General features: G+C 55.1%; 2 protein-coding genes across 4 annotated transcripts in view; both read left to right on the top strand.

Annotated features, from left to right (window-relative positions):
• Positions 1-6,371: 6,371 nt before the first annotated feature.
• HMX2 (H6 family homeobox 2) lies at positions 6,372-8,794 on the top strand. Its single transcript, XM_033842183.2, has 2 exons — positions 6,372-6,720; positions 7,702-8,794. Exons 1-2 carry the CDS (start codon positions 6,453-6,455, stop codon positions 8,253-8,255), a joined length of 822 nt encoding a protein of 273 aa, XP_033698074.1. The 5' UTR covers positions 6,372-6,452; the 3' UTR covers positions 8,256-8,794.
• Positions 8,795-12,368: 3,574 nt separating this feature from the next.
• BUB3 (BUB3 mitotic checkpoint protein) overlaps positions 12,369-14,121 on the top strand; it is a 29,993-nt gene continuing 28,240 nt past the window's right edge. For all 3 annotated transcript variants that reach the window (XM_033841609.2, XM_019940191.3, XM_004321861.4), the window contains exons 1-3: positions 12,369-12,508; positions 12,957-13,151; positions 13,772-13,841. In XM_033841609.2, coding sequence (XP_033697500.1) covers positions 12,957-13,151; positions 13,772-13,841 — 265 coding nt within the window. In that variant the 5' untranslated portion in view covers positions 12,369-12,508. The remainder of the gene's footprint in view (positions 12,509-12,956; positions 13,152-13,771; positions 13,842-14,121) is intronic.

The raw sequence follows: 14,121 nt of genomic DNA, 5'->3' as shown, positions 1-14,121 counted from the left end.
ATGTGTTTAGCATCACATATACATTGTGATCACATAGCATCACAACAGCACAGGCACAGTCAGGCACACTTTGTTCTGGGTGACCCTGGGCAGCTGGTTTTCTCTGATGGCCCCAGGCTAAGGCAAGCTGGGAAGAACCTTGTAGAAAGGATTGGGCAGGGAGCGAGGTGGTGCTCCTACTTCTGGGGCGTGAAGCTGGAAATCCTCTGGGCAGAGATGCCTCATGTTCCCTCGTCACAAGCCACCTGGGACAAACTATGGGAGCCGCCATCATCCCACTTCAGACCCCCATATGCCTATGGGCCGGGGCCTCACTCGGAGCCGGGGTCCTCACGGTGCTGGGCTTTGCGGCTCTGAGTGCCCGGGAGCGTCTCCGGGCCCTGGGAGACCAGAGAGCCAGCTCTCGCTCGAGCTGTTTCTGTTGGCAACACAGATGTATTTCTTTTATTTGGTAGTAAATAGAGCGGGTGTGTGTACATCAAACAAGAGCAAGACAGATATAAACGGCCCCACCCCCGCCACTGGGCCTTCATTCTGAGCCAGGACGTCCCCTGGCACGCCAGAGCCCCAGAGTGCGCGCTGCAGGGTGGGGCGGGGAGAAGGAGGGGGAGGTACGAAGGTCGGTGGGGTTCGCTTTCTCGTCTGCAAGAGCACGCTGGGTCAGCCGCAGCCCGGGCGATGGGAGCTGGGGTCAGAGCAGTGGGGGCCTAGAGGGCTGCACAGCCTTCCGACCTTCGGGAGCTTTGGCGAGAGCTGGCGTCGTAGGGCTGCCTGGGCCCGGGCCAAGCATTCCAGCTTCTACTCCTCTGCGCGCGCGGGGCACCTGGACTTCCCTGGAAAGGCCCTGCGGGGACCGGAGACGTTGCTGAGCACCGCCCTGCCCGCCTCCAAGGCTCCATTTTGCCCCACCCCTCGCGCTTGTCCACGCCCCGAGTCCTGTGACCCATCCAGGAGGCTTCTTCCCCTCAGCGATCCAAACTTAGAATGCAAAGCGGCTAGGAAAAGACCACTCTACTGGGTCACCGCGACGGGGTCAGGGTGCAAAAACCATGAGCCCCATAGAAATCCCCACTTGGGGTCCAGAGCACAGCCGAGGAAGCCCCTGGGACGTCGCCCGCCCAGGCACTTACACCGGGCCAGGCAGAGGCACTCCTTCGCCCCTCCTCGCGGCTTGCCGCCCACTCTCTGCCCATCCCCTCCCGCCCAGCCTGCAGGCAGTCTCTGCCTTGTGGGTGCGAGCGATCCGCGCGTCTGGGCGTACGCGAATCGCGGTGTGCACGCCTTTGTGTGCACGTGCGCCCGTCTGGGTGTGCAGGGCGAATGTTTACCCTTTGACCTCACAAATAGTCGGGGAGGGGTGCTGTGGGTGGTTGGCGGAAGGGAGAAAAGGGCTGTAAAGATAAGTGGGCCTGCTATACTTTGGAGCCCTGCCTAGTGACTCGGACCCGGATCTTGAGTTGAGATTTCGGACGCGCCTGTTCCCGAGCTTGCTTCTCCTGCGGAAGTACCCTGGAGGCTTATCGGGTGGGGAGCCACAGCTTCTGGGGAATCCGATCTCAGACAGCAGCGCAGCTGGGGTCCAGTTATCCGCCAGGGCTTTCCCCCCACCATTCTGCCTCCAGAATCCCGTAGCACTTCAACCGTGTGTCCGGGCAATTCCCGAGACAAGAGACAAGAGATCGCTGGAAGCAGCGTGCATCCTCGGACAGTTCCCAGGAGATGAGCCCTTGTACTCGCCCAGGTCCCTTCTTGGCTGCTGCTCCAGCCGATGCGTCTTCGCGGCGAAACTGGCCCAAATCTCTGTCGCCCGGGTTCCAAAAGGATCCCTTCTGGTTGCAGTGGACGGAGAGGAAAAAGAGTTGGGGGAGAGGTGTAGCGCGAGCGAGCGAGAGCACGCCGACAGAGAGTTGCGCCCATCATTTAGTCAGGAGCGACGAGGTGGAGTCACCTGGTGTGCCTCACCGGAGCGCTAAAGTCTTAAAGAAATAGAAAGAATCCCCTTCTCTCGTGAGCTCCTTCGCCGCCCTCGCCCCCCTTGGTGATGGAGTGCACGCATCAGATTTTCATCAAAGTTCTATTAAGTGAAACATAGGTTGCAGGGCACCCTTTGATTGAAACAGTTTAAATTTTAATTGTGTTTTTAATTTGACATATAGTTGCAGAAAGGAATGACACTGCGTCGCCAAGGGGCGGTCGATTTTCTTAATTTCTCCCAGAGGAATTGATGAGTCTATCAGGCCACTAGATTGGAAACCCATTAAAGCTCTCTGGTTAGGCTGTTAATTGGAACTTGATGGATGTGGGGAGGCGGGTGTTGGGACTCGGCTATGCTGATCCAATCTTCACGACTTTCTGTTTTCCAATAAATTACACAATTCATTTTCCAGCCGCAGATTACATAAATTGTACACCTCTGGGGCTCTCTTTTTCAAATAGGGAGCCCTTTTCCCCAAAAGCCTATTGCGGGATGTCATTTGCACCAAAGAACGAACAGCAGAGGCCCTTGAATGAAAATCGAAACATAATCAACGTTTATACTTAGAAAATTTATTGAGATCATTTTCTCTGGTATTTCCTTATTTTAAAGTTTGGACGCGCCATATATCATAATCCACTCGCGTAAAGGGGGGGTCAGCCTGTGTTTAATATTTATCGAAGCTTGATTCCAAGATCAAACTTGTTTATGACTTCATCTGTCATTTCGGAGGGAGCCTTCTTCTACTATTACCCGGCTCAGCCAGCCTATTTCCCAACTGCCGCAGAGAAGAGAGGATCAATTTTTATTACGCTCCTCGGCAAGTTTGCTCTGGGCCGCTTTAATATCGAGCAGTGGCATAATCTCGGGACCTAAACTTTAAGCGTCTTTTCAGTCTCGGAAAGTTTATCATTCCTTGGAACCCGTTTATGCCTAATTCCTAGGAAGGGTGGGGGGCATCCCAAAGATGATGAGGGGCCTTCCTCCTGGGTAGGGGCTGTTGATCTGACTGGAGTAGGGCGGGGCGCAGCTATCCGGAGGCTTGGAGGGTGGGGTGGGAGGTGAGACTGAGTTGAAGAATTGCCACACTTGAGGGCAGAGAGATGGGGTGTCTGTGGGTGGTGGTTCCTGAAGCTTAAGGTTCCTGGGAGTGCGTTTGGCAGCTGCGTTGAGCCCAGGAGAGGGCGTGTGGGCCTCTGCACTCGCCGTGAAGTCTTAGGGACCCCCCCCCCCAAATGCCCTGAAGGGACGGCGGGAAGATCGTGTCTTGGCTCTCTGGCCCCTGCCCTGGGACTGCTGTCTGCCCGAGGTGGGGGAGATCCTGCAGGTGCCCAGTTAAAGAGACTGGAGGAGAGGAGAGTCTGCCTGGTCTCCGCCACAGCCTCCCTGCCTCCGTCCTGCGCCAGCAGCACCACTTCCCCGGCTCAGTTTAGAGTGTGTCAGTGTGAGGCACACACTAGTCGGAGCTCAGTGAACGTTTGCTGACTGTGTGTGACTGTGAAAGTGTTTATGCAAGCGCGTGCGTGAGGCTTCAGGCGTTCGCATCTAAAGGTGCACAGGGTGCCGGGGTGGAGGAGGCCGCACAGGTCAGCTCCCCAGCCCCTCGCCGTTCCCGGGTCTGGGAGCTGCTTCTCCGAGGCCCATCCCGGAGGCCCAGCTGCTGCCTCACTTGGTCACTGCTCTGGCTGAGGCCAACCCTGTGGGCCCTTGACTCAACCCAAACATGTGCCCCGCGGTCCCGAGATGGCGGGGGTCCTCACAGTCTACCCCGCAGCCACTCCCAAGCTCAAGGCCAATGCACGCCCCGCCCCTCGCCCCTTCCAAAGAGTCCTGTATTGGCAGTGGAACAGCCTCGGGCTTCAATCTTGCTTACTCTGCTTGGGCTTTTTTTTTTTTTTTTTTTTTTCTGAGCCTCAGTTCCTCCACCTGTACATTGGGGGGGGGGGTACAGATCTGCACCACAGGTTTGCTGTGAGGATTAAAGTGAAGAATGTTAGGATGCTCTCAGAATATTCCAGGTTGCCGGCACCAAGTATTTGCTAGCTTAGAAGGGTTCAATCAATGCCCTCCCCTTACCCCAAATCCTCTTTCGTCCCCAGTGGAGGGCAGGCTCAGCTCGTCCGGTCCGCCAATTTCCCGCCGGGTGGCTTCAGCGCGGGCCGGGAGACAGCTCCCACTCAGGGTGCTTGCGGGAGGCGGAGAGGTCGCAGGCGGGTGAGAGTCGGGTGTTTGTTTTCAGGATGCTCCCTTCTACCCCCCAACCGTGCGGGAGCGCGCGGGACGGGCTGTGACGTGGCCCGGGAGCCTGCGCCGCGGCCCCGCAGAGGGGGACGCACAAATTGTATTTCAGCACCGGGTCCTTCCGGGTTAATGAGCTGACACCATGATTAAAGCTGACCATTTGTAATGTGTCTCGACCCCGCCGCCGAGCCCTGAAGAGGTTAATGCGGTGACGGAGGCCGGCACCTGCCCCTCGCGGGCCTCCCGGGCCGTGGCGCACAGCCTCTGCCCCCCCGCCCCGCCCCCTTGCCTGCCTCTGCCCGAGTTGCGCCGCCGACTCCTAATCAATTAGCCCATTAACGAGCCCTTGGAGGAGTTAAGTAGGGAGAGGTTCTGCCACGGGTAAGGCTGCAGTCGGTAACTCACCGCGGCTAATGATATTATAAGCGCTTTGCTCAATAACCCGGGCGCGGCGCGGGCGAGGAGGGAACTGCACCGTCATGATGCAGAGTCTGGACATTTGTAGGGACTGATTCCAGAGTCTCCTCTCACCCTTGGCTGCATTTGGGGGGCACCCTAGGGTCAGGGCTTCCGGGATCATTTGGTCGAGCGGTCTCGAGGCTTCAGACCCAGGGGGTGGGGTTGCCTGAGCGCCCTGGAGCCTTGCTTCCACCTTCGGTTCTTCAACGCTTGTGTAGACAGCTGTGCCCCCGAAACATTTTGCCTGCGCCGGACTGGTTCCACATCCAGTACCAGCTGATCTGGGAATTAAAAGAACAAGAGTCAGGGCTTTGAGGGGGCCGTGAGGATGAGGTAGGGAAATGTGGTTAATTGAGCGCCCACCGCAAGCTGTGCTCAGAGTTACGCACTTTGACCTCATACAGCTTCTGTGAGGTAATCGTTGCTTCTCCCCCCAATTTTAGGAATGAGGAAACCGAGGCTCAGAAAGTTTAAGTATCCTGTCCAAGGTCACCTAGCCATTTGAATACACTTTGTCTAATTCTAAAACCATGTCGCTATCCTCACCTCCTTCTCTCCTTTCCTGGAGCAAAGCGCTTCTCTTTTTGCAGCAATTCCCTCACCTCCAATATTTGCCTAAAAGGGAGAGTCACTTATGGAAGAGGAGGCCGAGCTTTGGGCTGCTTACAAAGGTTTACAGAGGACCTACAATGAGTTCCTAGTGATTCTAGGCTTTCCAGTGCTTTTTCATTCCTACCTAAAGTCATCCTCGAAACAGGTGAAGGGGAGATATTAATGAGAAGTTCATATCACCTAGGAGGGCAGTGAGGCTCTGACTGGGATTTCACTTGTCCAAGTTCACGCAGCATGGAAATGAGGGTGCTGGGACTTGAACCCGAATCTCTTGAAACAAGATCTAGGGCTTCCCTCCCGCACCCCCAACGATCTTGCAGCCCCGTTGGGCCTGTGACAGGGGTGGGGTCTGTAGGCGGGGAAGGGCCCAAGTTGTCTGCTCCCAGGCCTCCCCGGTAAGCTCCCGGAAAGAGCATCAGTTCCTATGCGCACGCTCCTAAATCCCCCGCCCCCCGGCCTCCTGCGCCGGGCGCACCGGTCTGCGGGGTGCCAGCCCTGCTGGCCTGCCCAGGCGAGAAGGAGTGAGTTTGGGGAGGGTCGTGGAACAGCCTGAGTCCCTCTGAGGGTTCGAGGACCCGTCGCCTATGGGAGGCGTCGGGTCACTCCAGCTGAGCCCCGAACTGCCCCTACCTCTCGAGAGGGCAGGGGTCCGAGCGATCAGTGTCGCCACACAGGGTAGGAACTTGGGCTGGAATCTATGTTGCTTTCGGTCCAGGCTGGCTCTTTGCACCCTCCTGGGAGCACAGGCGCTGCATGCGGGGCCTGGGCTTTTTTGAAATTTTCCGGGGCCGCTCGGCGGCGCTGCGATTGGCCGCGTCTGAGTAACCTCTATGCAAATGAGGCCGCGCCACCTCTGCGCCGCCGGGGACTCGGCGAGCTGGCGGGCAAGGAAGGGGCATTCGCGCCGGGGCTGGGCGGCCGCACCTAAAGCCGGGCGGGCACGGACCCCAGCGCAGCCGTCCGGTGCCCGCGTGTCCCCCGCGCGTAGGGGACGCCTCGCCAGCTTCGCCGCCCCCTCCCCCTGGCTCCCCTCCCCCTCCCCCTGGCTCCCCTCCCCCCCTCCCCCCACCCCCTCCGCCTGCCTGCCTGCCTGCCTGCACCACCTTCCACCCAGATCATCTCTAAAGGGAGTTCTTGGTTTCCTCCGATTTCTTATGAACCCAGGATGGGAAGCAAGGAAGATGCGGGCAAGGGGTGTCCGGCGGCCGGCGGCGTCTCCAGCTTCACCATTCAGTCCATCTTGGGCGGGGGCCCCTCGGAGGCGCCACGGGAGCCCGCCGGCTGGCCGGCCAGGAAGCGCAGCCTGTCTGTGTCCTCGGAGGAGGAGGAGCCGGACGAAGGCTGGAAGGCACCCGCCTGCTTCTGCCCAGACCCGCACGGTCCCAAGGAGCCCGGCCCCAAGCACCACCCCCCCATCCCCTTTCCTTGCCTGGGTAAGGATCGCACGCCCCCGGGTCAGCAGCGAGCAAGCTCTAGGGGAGGGAAGCTGTGCGGGGGCTCTCGCGTCGCCCCCCCCTCGCCTGGCCAGAGCCGCGGCCGCGCGGGGTGCAGTGCCGAGGGGAGGAGACGCGCGCTCTGTGCTGACTCCTCCGCCCGGCGGGCGCTCGGGAAGAAACCGGGAGCACAGATGTGGCGCGGCGCGGTTTTGGGGAAGGTTGGGTTGGAGGGAGAGTGTACCATAGTGGGTTGGGCACAGGGCCTGCCGCACGCGTGGCTGTGCCCTCAATATCCCCTTTGCACATCGTATACTTTCTGCACACGAGGTCTGGAAGTCGGATCTGAGCGGTCGGTCCTTCTCTACCGCAATCTCTTTCAGCGTCTTTTTCTTCTCTCTCTCTTCCGCTCTCTCGACCTCTGCCTCTCTCTCTCTCTCTCTCTCTCTCTCTCTCTCTCTCTCTCTATCTCTCTCTCTCTCTCCTCCTCCTCGGAATGATTAGCACTCCAAGATGATTGACAATGGTGCCTTTCGTAGATGGTTCCTCTTTACAACATCTGACCAAGGGGAGCCCCGCGTTAGTCCTTAGCGTGATTTCAGAACAAACGGCCTGTGAAATGATGCCACACTATAAAGCTCAGGGAACTCGGAAGTTCAGTTACAAGGCAAAATCATCTTTTAAAATGATGCTAATGTCCCCCCCTCCAGATCTCCTCCCCCTGTTGCCACACGTCCTTTCACGAAGCTGGGAGCACAGAGACCCCAGACTCGATGTAGCTGGATCCCTGTCCTGTTGCTTTTCAAAAGGCGGGTGCCGGGCTTTGGGTTTCAGCGAGAGGGAGAGAAGAGGATGGGGGTGGGGACCAAGGAAGATGAGACCAAGGCTGCAGGCGCCTGCCAACTCCCTGGTTCCGGCGAGAGCTGGGGGTCTTTGAGGCTTCCCAACTCCATGGCCTTCCTCTTTGTTCTCACTCCCCAGGTACCCCCAAGGGCAGCGGAGGCGCGGGGCCGGCGAGCTCGGAGCGCACGCCTTTCCTTTCTTCGCACCCAGACTTTAAGGAAGAGAAAGAGAGGCTCTTGCCCGCGGGCTCGCCGTCGCCGGGGCCCGAGCGGCCGCGGGACGGCGGCGGCGCCGAGAGGCAGGCGGGCGCGGCCAAGAAGAAGACGCGCACGGTCTTCTCGCGCAGCCAGGTGTACCAGCTCGAGTCCACCTTCGACATGAAGCGCTACCTGAGCAGCTCGGAGCGCGCCTGCCTTGCCTCCAGCCTGCAGCTCACCGAGACCCAGGTCAAGACTTGGTTCCAGAACCGCCGCAACAAGTGGAAGCGGCAGCTCTCCGCGGAGCTGGAGGCGGCCAACATGGCGCACGCGTCGGCGCAGACTCTGGTGGGAATGCCGCTGGTGTTCCGGGACAGCTCGCTGCTGCGCGTGCCGGTGCCACGCTCGCTCGCCTTCCCCGCGCCGCTCTACTACCCGGGCAGCAACCTCTCGGCCTTACCTCTCTACAACCTCTACAGCAAGCTCGACTACTGAGCGGCCCGCCGGCCCCGCGCCGCCCGCCCGCTCCCCGCCAGCCTGGCGCGGGCTGCCCCCACTCCGGAGCCAGGGCTGCGCGTTTCCAGAAATATTACGAGATACACCATGTGTATTCGTTACCTCTTATTTATGGCCTCTGCCCTACTTTTTGTTTTGATTGTTTCTCGTATTTATCGGCATTCCTCCAGCCAGATCATCTGCTTTCTACCCCAAACAAACCAATACGTTTTGAAAACCATGTTCTAGGGGATGTTCTACGGTGGTGGTGGGAAAGGGAGTTTCGGCCAGATCGACATTGATCGGTGGGAAAAAAAAAGCAGTAAAACACCAGACCAGGTACATTCTTCTCCCCCATATATACACCTGTATATATGTACACGCACACACGGCTGGCCAAGCCAGCCCTTGGGGGCTTCGAACAATGATCTCGACTCCTCTTTTCGTTTCCCTTGTCCCGAGGATGGGTAGTGGAGAAAGGGGGGGGGGAGATTTCAGATCTGTAAATATTTTTAAAAAGAAAAAAATAAAACATTTTAAGCATCGTTGCTAACTTTGGTGGAATTGATTGTCCGGCGTACTAACGCGCAGGTGTTCTCGCTTTTCCATGGAAGAGCTTGCAGGCGGGCGTCAGAAGAGGTCTGGCTCGAGCCCCGTGGAAGGTGGGGCGGGGGTCAGAGGTTAAAGGTTGGGACCTTGGCCCCGCCGAGGCGGCCCGTGGGCTGGAGGCGCACCCCTTTCCACTAGCTGGTGCCCGTAGTCTCCGCGCGGCGGAGGCTCACCTCGGCGGGAACCCAACTCTGGAGCCCGCGCGGAGAGGTACAGACGGGGGGCGGCAGGCTTCACTGCCGAAGCAGTTGCCTCCCGGAACGAGCTTCTTTCCAGCCCTGGGAGCGCCTCGGGGTTGACGGCAGCAGGGCGTCGTGCGTCGTGGTCCAACCTGTGACAGGAGCCTCCTCTCCGAGGGCACAGGGCAGGTGGGGCGGCGCTGCCTGGATCAGGTATAGAGCCCGGTTTGCTCGTCCCCCAGACTGGCGCGCTCACAGTTTCCGAGCCGCGCGGTGCGGGAACAGGTCGCGGAAAGGCAGCACTTCGGCTGAAGAGGGATGAGGCGCGAGACTAGGCAAAGAAAGCGCGGGAGGCAAAGGCTCCTCCCCACACTGTTTTGTTGTTGTTTATAGTTTGCCTTGTGCGTGGCTAAGGGGCCGGGTCGCGGGCGAGTACGTGGCAGCGGGCACTGAATGGAACCTTGGTGCGCGGTTTGCGCGCCCACGGACCTCGGCGCCCCAGCACCTGCTGCCTCACCCTGGCTGGGCGGGCACGGCACCGAGAGGACAGACGCGTGCCGAGTGTCATGCAAATCGCAGTCTCGCAGTGTTAGATCGCAGCCACCTGTTCCTTGTAAAACGTCAGAAAAAAAAATTGCCTGAGCTTTGAGGATGCTGATGGTTCGGTGTCACGTGGGGCGAGCTCCCGGGTCCTCCTGCCTCCAGCCCCGGGCTACTCCTTAGCCGCTGCAAAGGTGTCGGGAGTCGGCAGCGCGGAGCCCGGATCCCATCCTCTAGAGGGGGAATATTTGCGTGATAGACCTGTCTGTTTGAGCCGAGAGGCATCGAAATTATCTGCATTTTATGAAAGTATGCAGGATATCTGTTACCCGTCTATGTGACCCGCAGTGTCATGTCTTAAATGCATGGTGTCTTGTCCATTTGTGAGGTCATATTTTTTTTATGTTAGATTTCATAAAATTCAAGAACACATGTGCCAGTGCTGTGAGGTCAATTGCATTTATTTCATTTCAACTGAGTTCAATTCAATAAATATTTACTGAGCCCTAGTACTTGCTGAAAACTATGCTAGATATTGGCTAGTCAGAGAGAGAAAACAGAACTGACACTGGATCTGTTTTTTTCTGATTTATTTGGTACGCATATTTCAATGAAGTTTTCTCTTTCCAGAAACCTGCTTTAAATTTTTCTTTCCTCTCAAGCTGCTATTTGAATATTCCATGCAGAAGTAACGGAACTGCCTTCAAGGAACTACTTGAATAGGAATATTTCACCCATATCATTTTTGTCTGCACTTCAATAGATTACATTACAGTATTGGGTCACTATATACTTCTTGGGCTTACTTCCTTCATAGGAAGTTGTTTCCTGTAGGCAGTTAATGGCGGAGTGGTTTTTGCCCTTAAGATTTTAGGGATGATCATTTTCCAGTTTGTCATATAGCGGGTACTTCACTTTTTTTACTAATCCAGAAATTAGTAGTCAAAGGTGATCCAACAGTGTGATTAGTTTCTAGGAATTCCTCTTTCTTATAGGTAACTAAGTACACACACACACACACACACACACACACACACACACACACACGGCTTTGCATGTGGATTTGAAATGTTCAAGACTCCATTGTGGCCAGGTTTCCTATCTCAAGACTATCAATTCATTTGAATAAGCAGCAAAATCATCAGCCTCCTTTCAGGCTCTAAACTGGATTTAAAAGATTGACGTTTCTTAAAACTCAAATCGAGTCCGGCTGTAACTGCCTGCCCAGAGGGACCTGAATCATACACACACTGGTTAATGAAATACGCTTAGATTTTATTAGTGGGTAATTCATGCTCAGAATCTCGAAACACTAGTAGAATTAAATAAACAACTGGGAGAGGGAACCAAATAAAATTATTTGGAGATAAAATTATTTAGCCAAAATTAGAATGGAGGCAAGGCACTGCACTTTAAAATTCTTAACCTAGCCATTAAGTTGTTGAAAGAGGAGAGAGAACCAAGTATGAGGACTGGTGAGGAGACAGGGCAAGAATCTGTTCTTTTGACAGGAATATCATCAATACAGCGGGCAGAAGGGTGGTTGTTGTGTGTTTACTGTGTCACCATTCATAAAAAAGTGCACCTGAGTCAGCATATATGAATGCATAAGGACCAACAACACTTTTTCTCTATCAAGGTAGAAATTAAACACTTTAACCTCAGCAGTTTCCTCCCACTTCATACAAGATCATTTAATAATAAGATTTTTTTTTTTACAAAAGCCTGTGAAAAAGAGGTTATAGCATGGATTAAATTGAAAATTTTCAGTGCACTTTTGATATTCAAGAGTAACTGAGTCACAGCATTCTAGTTATAAATTAAGTATTGCTTTTCTTTCATGGAGACCAAATTATTTCTCATTACAGGAGCAACGTTCTTGATTCTATTTCTGGAGGATTCTAGAAACAGAAAATCCAGCAAACCGAGCCTGCAAGTCTGGCGAGTTCTTGGAGTGGGAGGGGGTGGATGGAGAGAAGCTTGTAGGTGTCATTTTAGGGCCCTACCTGAACATATGTCTCAAAGAGGCTTTTGAGCTTTAACACACTGCAGAGTAATCATTTGTTTCTCAGTCTGTCCAACCTTCTGGACAAAGAGTTCCTCAAGAGCAAGAATCGGTCTGATTAATGCATCTTCCCGGTTTTCTCACCAGGCCTGGCATGCGCTGGGTGCTCAATAAATGTTTGCAGGAAAATGGAATGAAGAGATAAGCAGAGTATAAATAAGGATGAGTATCTTTAAGGTCAGTAGATCTTCGACAGTGGGAAATGTGAGAGCCTGGTTCATAGGTGGAATGTCCAGGAAAATGAGAAAAAAGTAGGGCAAAATATACACTTCATTTGAACAAATAGTTTTTTCTCCATTCCAATTTTGGTCAACTTCATGGGCATATGCATGTGCAGTGGAAGGGAAACTAATTTAGCTCTATAAAAGTACTGACCAAAATAAGGTTTTTGTGTCTGAGAGATTAACTGAGATGGGGAGGGCCCCAAGAGTCAACTGGGAAGAGTATCTTTCCCGCCTACTATTCAGAGGACAGGCCAGGCGTCGGCCCCTGGGAGACTACATTTCCCAGCGTGCCGCACACGGAGGGGCGAGGGCGTGAGCGCAGCCTTGGCGCGGTGCTCTTTGGGAGTTGTAGTTTTCACTCGTCCGGCACCTGCGCTGGCGCCTCAGCCTGGTGGTGAAAAGAGGCCACGTGACCGGAAAAGCCGTCATTCGCCTTTGTGCCGGAACAGGTTGCCTGGGTTGACTGACGCCCGGCAGACCAATCGGCTGCCTAGAGCGAGACGTTGGCGTTTGAAATCAGCCAATGGCAGGCATTGGCTGGAACTTCCTCTCCGCCCCTTTCGTCCGGCCTGCGAGAGCTACGAGGGAAGCTAGGCGGCGGCGAGTAGCGGCGAAGTTGCTTCAGAAGGAGCTAAGGTAATGGGGAGAGGCGGCCGGGCGCAGTAGCGAATTCTCTGGGAACCCCTCCACCACCCCCCGCCCCCCGGGCCCGGAGCTGGCGGAGCCGTCCTCTGGGAACCGGTTCCTCTTCCACAGGTTTTCTTTTATTTCAGGAGCAGGCGGGGCGGCAGGCCCAGTGGGGGAGGCCGGGGTGCAGGAGCCCGCGGCGGGCCACCCTGGAGGCTGGAGTTAGGGGTGCGGTGGCGGCGACGCGGCCGGCTGGGGCGCTTAGAAGGGGCGGCGTGGGGTGGGGTGGGGGAAGATGAGGCCGGACCGCGGCGGGCGCGGCGGTTCCGCGCAGGCGCAGAGGCCGTGTCGGCGGCCTTCCCTAGGCCCGGCCCCCGTGGGGCCCCCTCGCTGCCCCGCCGTCGGCGAGTCCAGCCCCCGGACCCTTGGGGACTCTAACTAGGCGCTTGTTCTGTAGATGACCGGTTCTAACGAGTTCAAGCTGAACCAGCCACCCGAGGACGGCATCTCCTCGGTGAAGTTCAGCCCGAACACCTCTCAGTTCCTGTTGGTCTCCTCCTGGGACACGTCCGTGCGCCTTTACGATGTGCCGGCCAACTCCATGCGGCTCAAGTACCAGCACACCGGCGCCGTCCTGGACTGCGCTTTCTACGTAGGTGTCCTCCGCTTCCGCTTCTGCCCCCCTTTAATAGTCTCGGTATGGTGTTTCTGGTCAACAGTATCCGTTTTCCGTTGTTGGGCCGCGGCTTTTGTCGGTGGGGTCGTTCGGATAGCTCCCCTCCCTTCCCCCAGCACTTACCTTGAGCCCCAGGTACTGTCTTTTTGTTTGTTTTTGTTTTTTTTGTGTGTGTGGGTTTTTTTTTTTTCTGGCGCTGGGGACTTGCAGACGTCAAGAACTCGGTCTCCCCTTGTGTTCTAATGGCGCAACCCTGCAAACCTTTTGGACGTAATGTGTTTGAAACTCACAACAAGACAGTAACATTTGGCTGTCTTGTTAAAAGAAAGGTCTGTTTGCGAGTACATGGGAATGCCTGTTGACTGTCAGCCAGTGTGGTGAACAGTTCTTCCTTAATTTGCTGGCGTAGTACTTTTCTCAGCTCCTTAATTTGCTTTATTTTTTGTACTGTTTTTTTGTTTGTTTACAGTGAGTAGCTGAGCCCAGTGTACCTCTCGTCCTGAGCATAAACTGGATAGTTGGCTGTAGAAACAGGAATTTTAAAATGCTTTTTAAAGCTCTGTAAGTTTTAAATGACTTGCACCTTTATTTTGTAGGATCCAACACATGCCTGGAGTGGAGGATTAGACCATCAATTGAAAATGCATGATTTGAACACTGATCAAGGTAACATAGCCACGTTTTTACCAGTTTAGTGTTTTCTTAGTTAGTGCTTACTTGTAAATGTTTATTCATGAAGAGTAGTTCCTGAATTGCTTAGTTCCTAAGTTGCTTAGATACAAGTAAAAATGGCTTGAATTTAGGACTTTTTCGTTTAAATGATAACCATTAAATTACAATCACAAAATATTACGCGTGTATTTTATCAGTGAAACTCATGATCTCCATCCACAGTGTTTACATGAAGTGGCACTTAAGTATTTGCCCTTTCCCTTGCCCTCAGAAG

Source organism: Tursiops truncatus, chromosome 16 (assembly GCF_011762595.2).
Source record: "Tursiops truncatus isolate mTurTru1 chromosome 16, mTurTru1.mat.Y, whole genome shotgun sequence".
NCBI classification, from domain to species: domain Eukaryota; kingdom Metazoa; phylum Chordata; class Mammalia; order Artiodactyla; family Delphinidae; genus Tursiops; species Tursiops truncatus.
The sequence above is the reverse complement of the archived record's forward strand: the minus strand, read 5'-3'. Positions and strand labels throughout refer to the sequence as shown.

Excerpts from the sequence above, each read along its gene's own strand:
- HMX2 (XM_033842183.2), top strand. The coding sequence starts at position 6,453 with ATGGGAAGCAAGGAAGATGCGGGCAAGGGGTGTCCGGCGGCCGGCGGC. Across the intron at positions 6,721-7,701 it reads CATCCCCTTTCCTTGCCTGG|GTACCCCCAAGGGCAGCGGA; the intron begins GTAAGGATCGCA and ends CTCACTCCCCAG.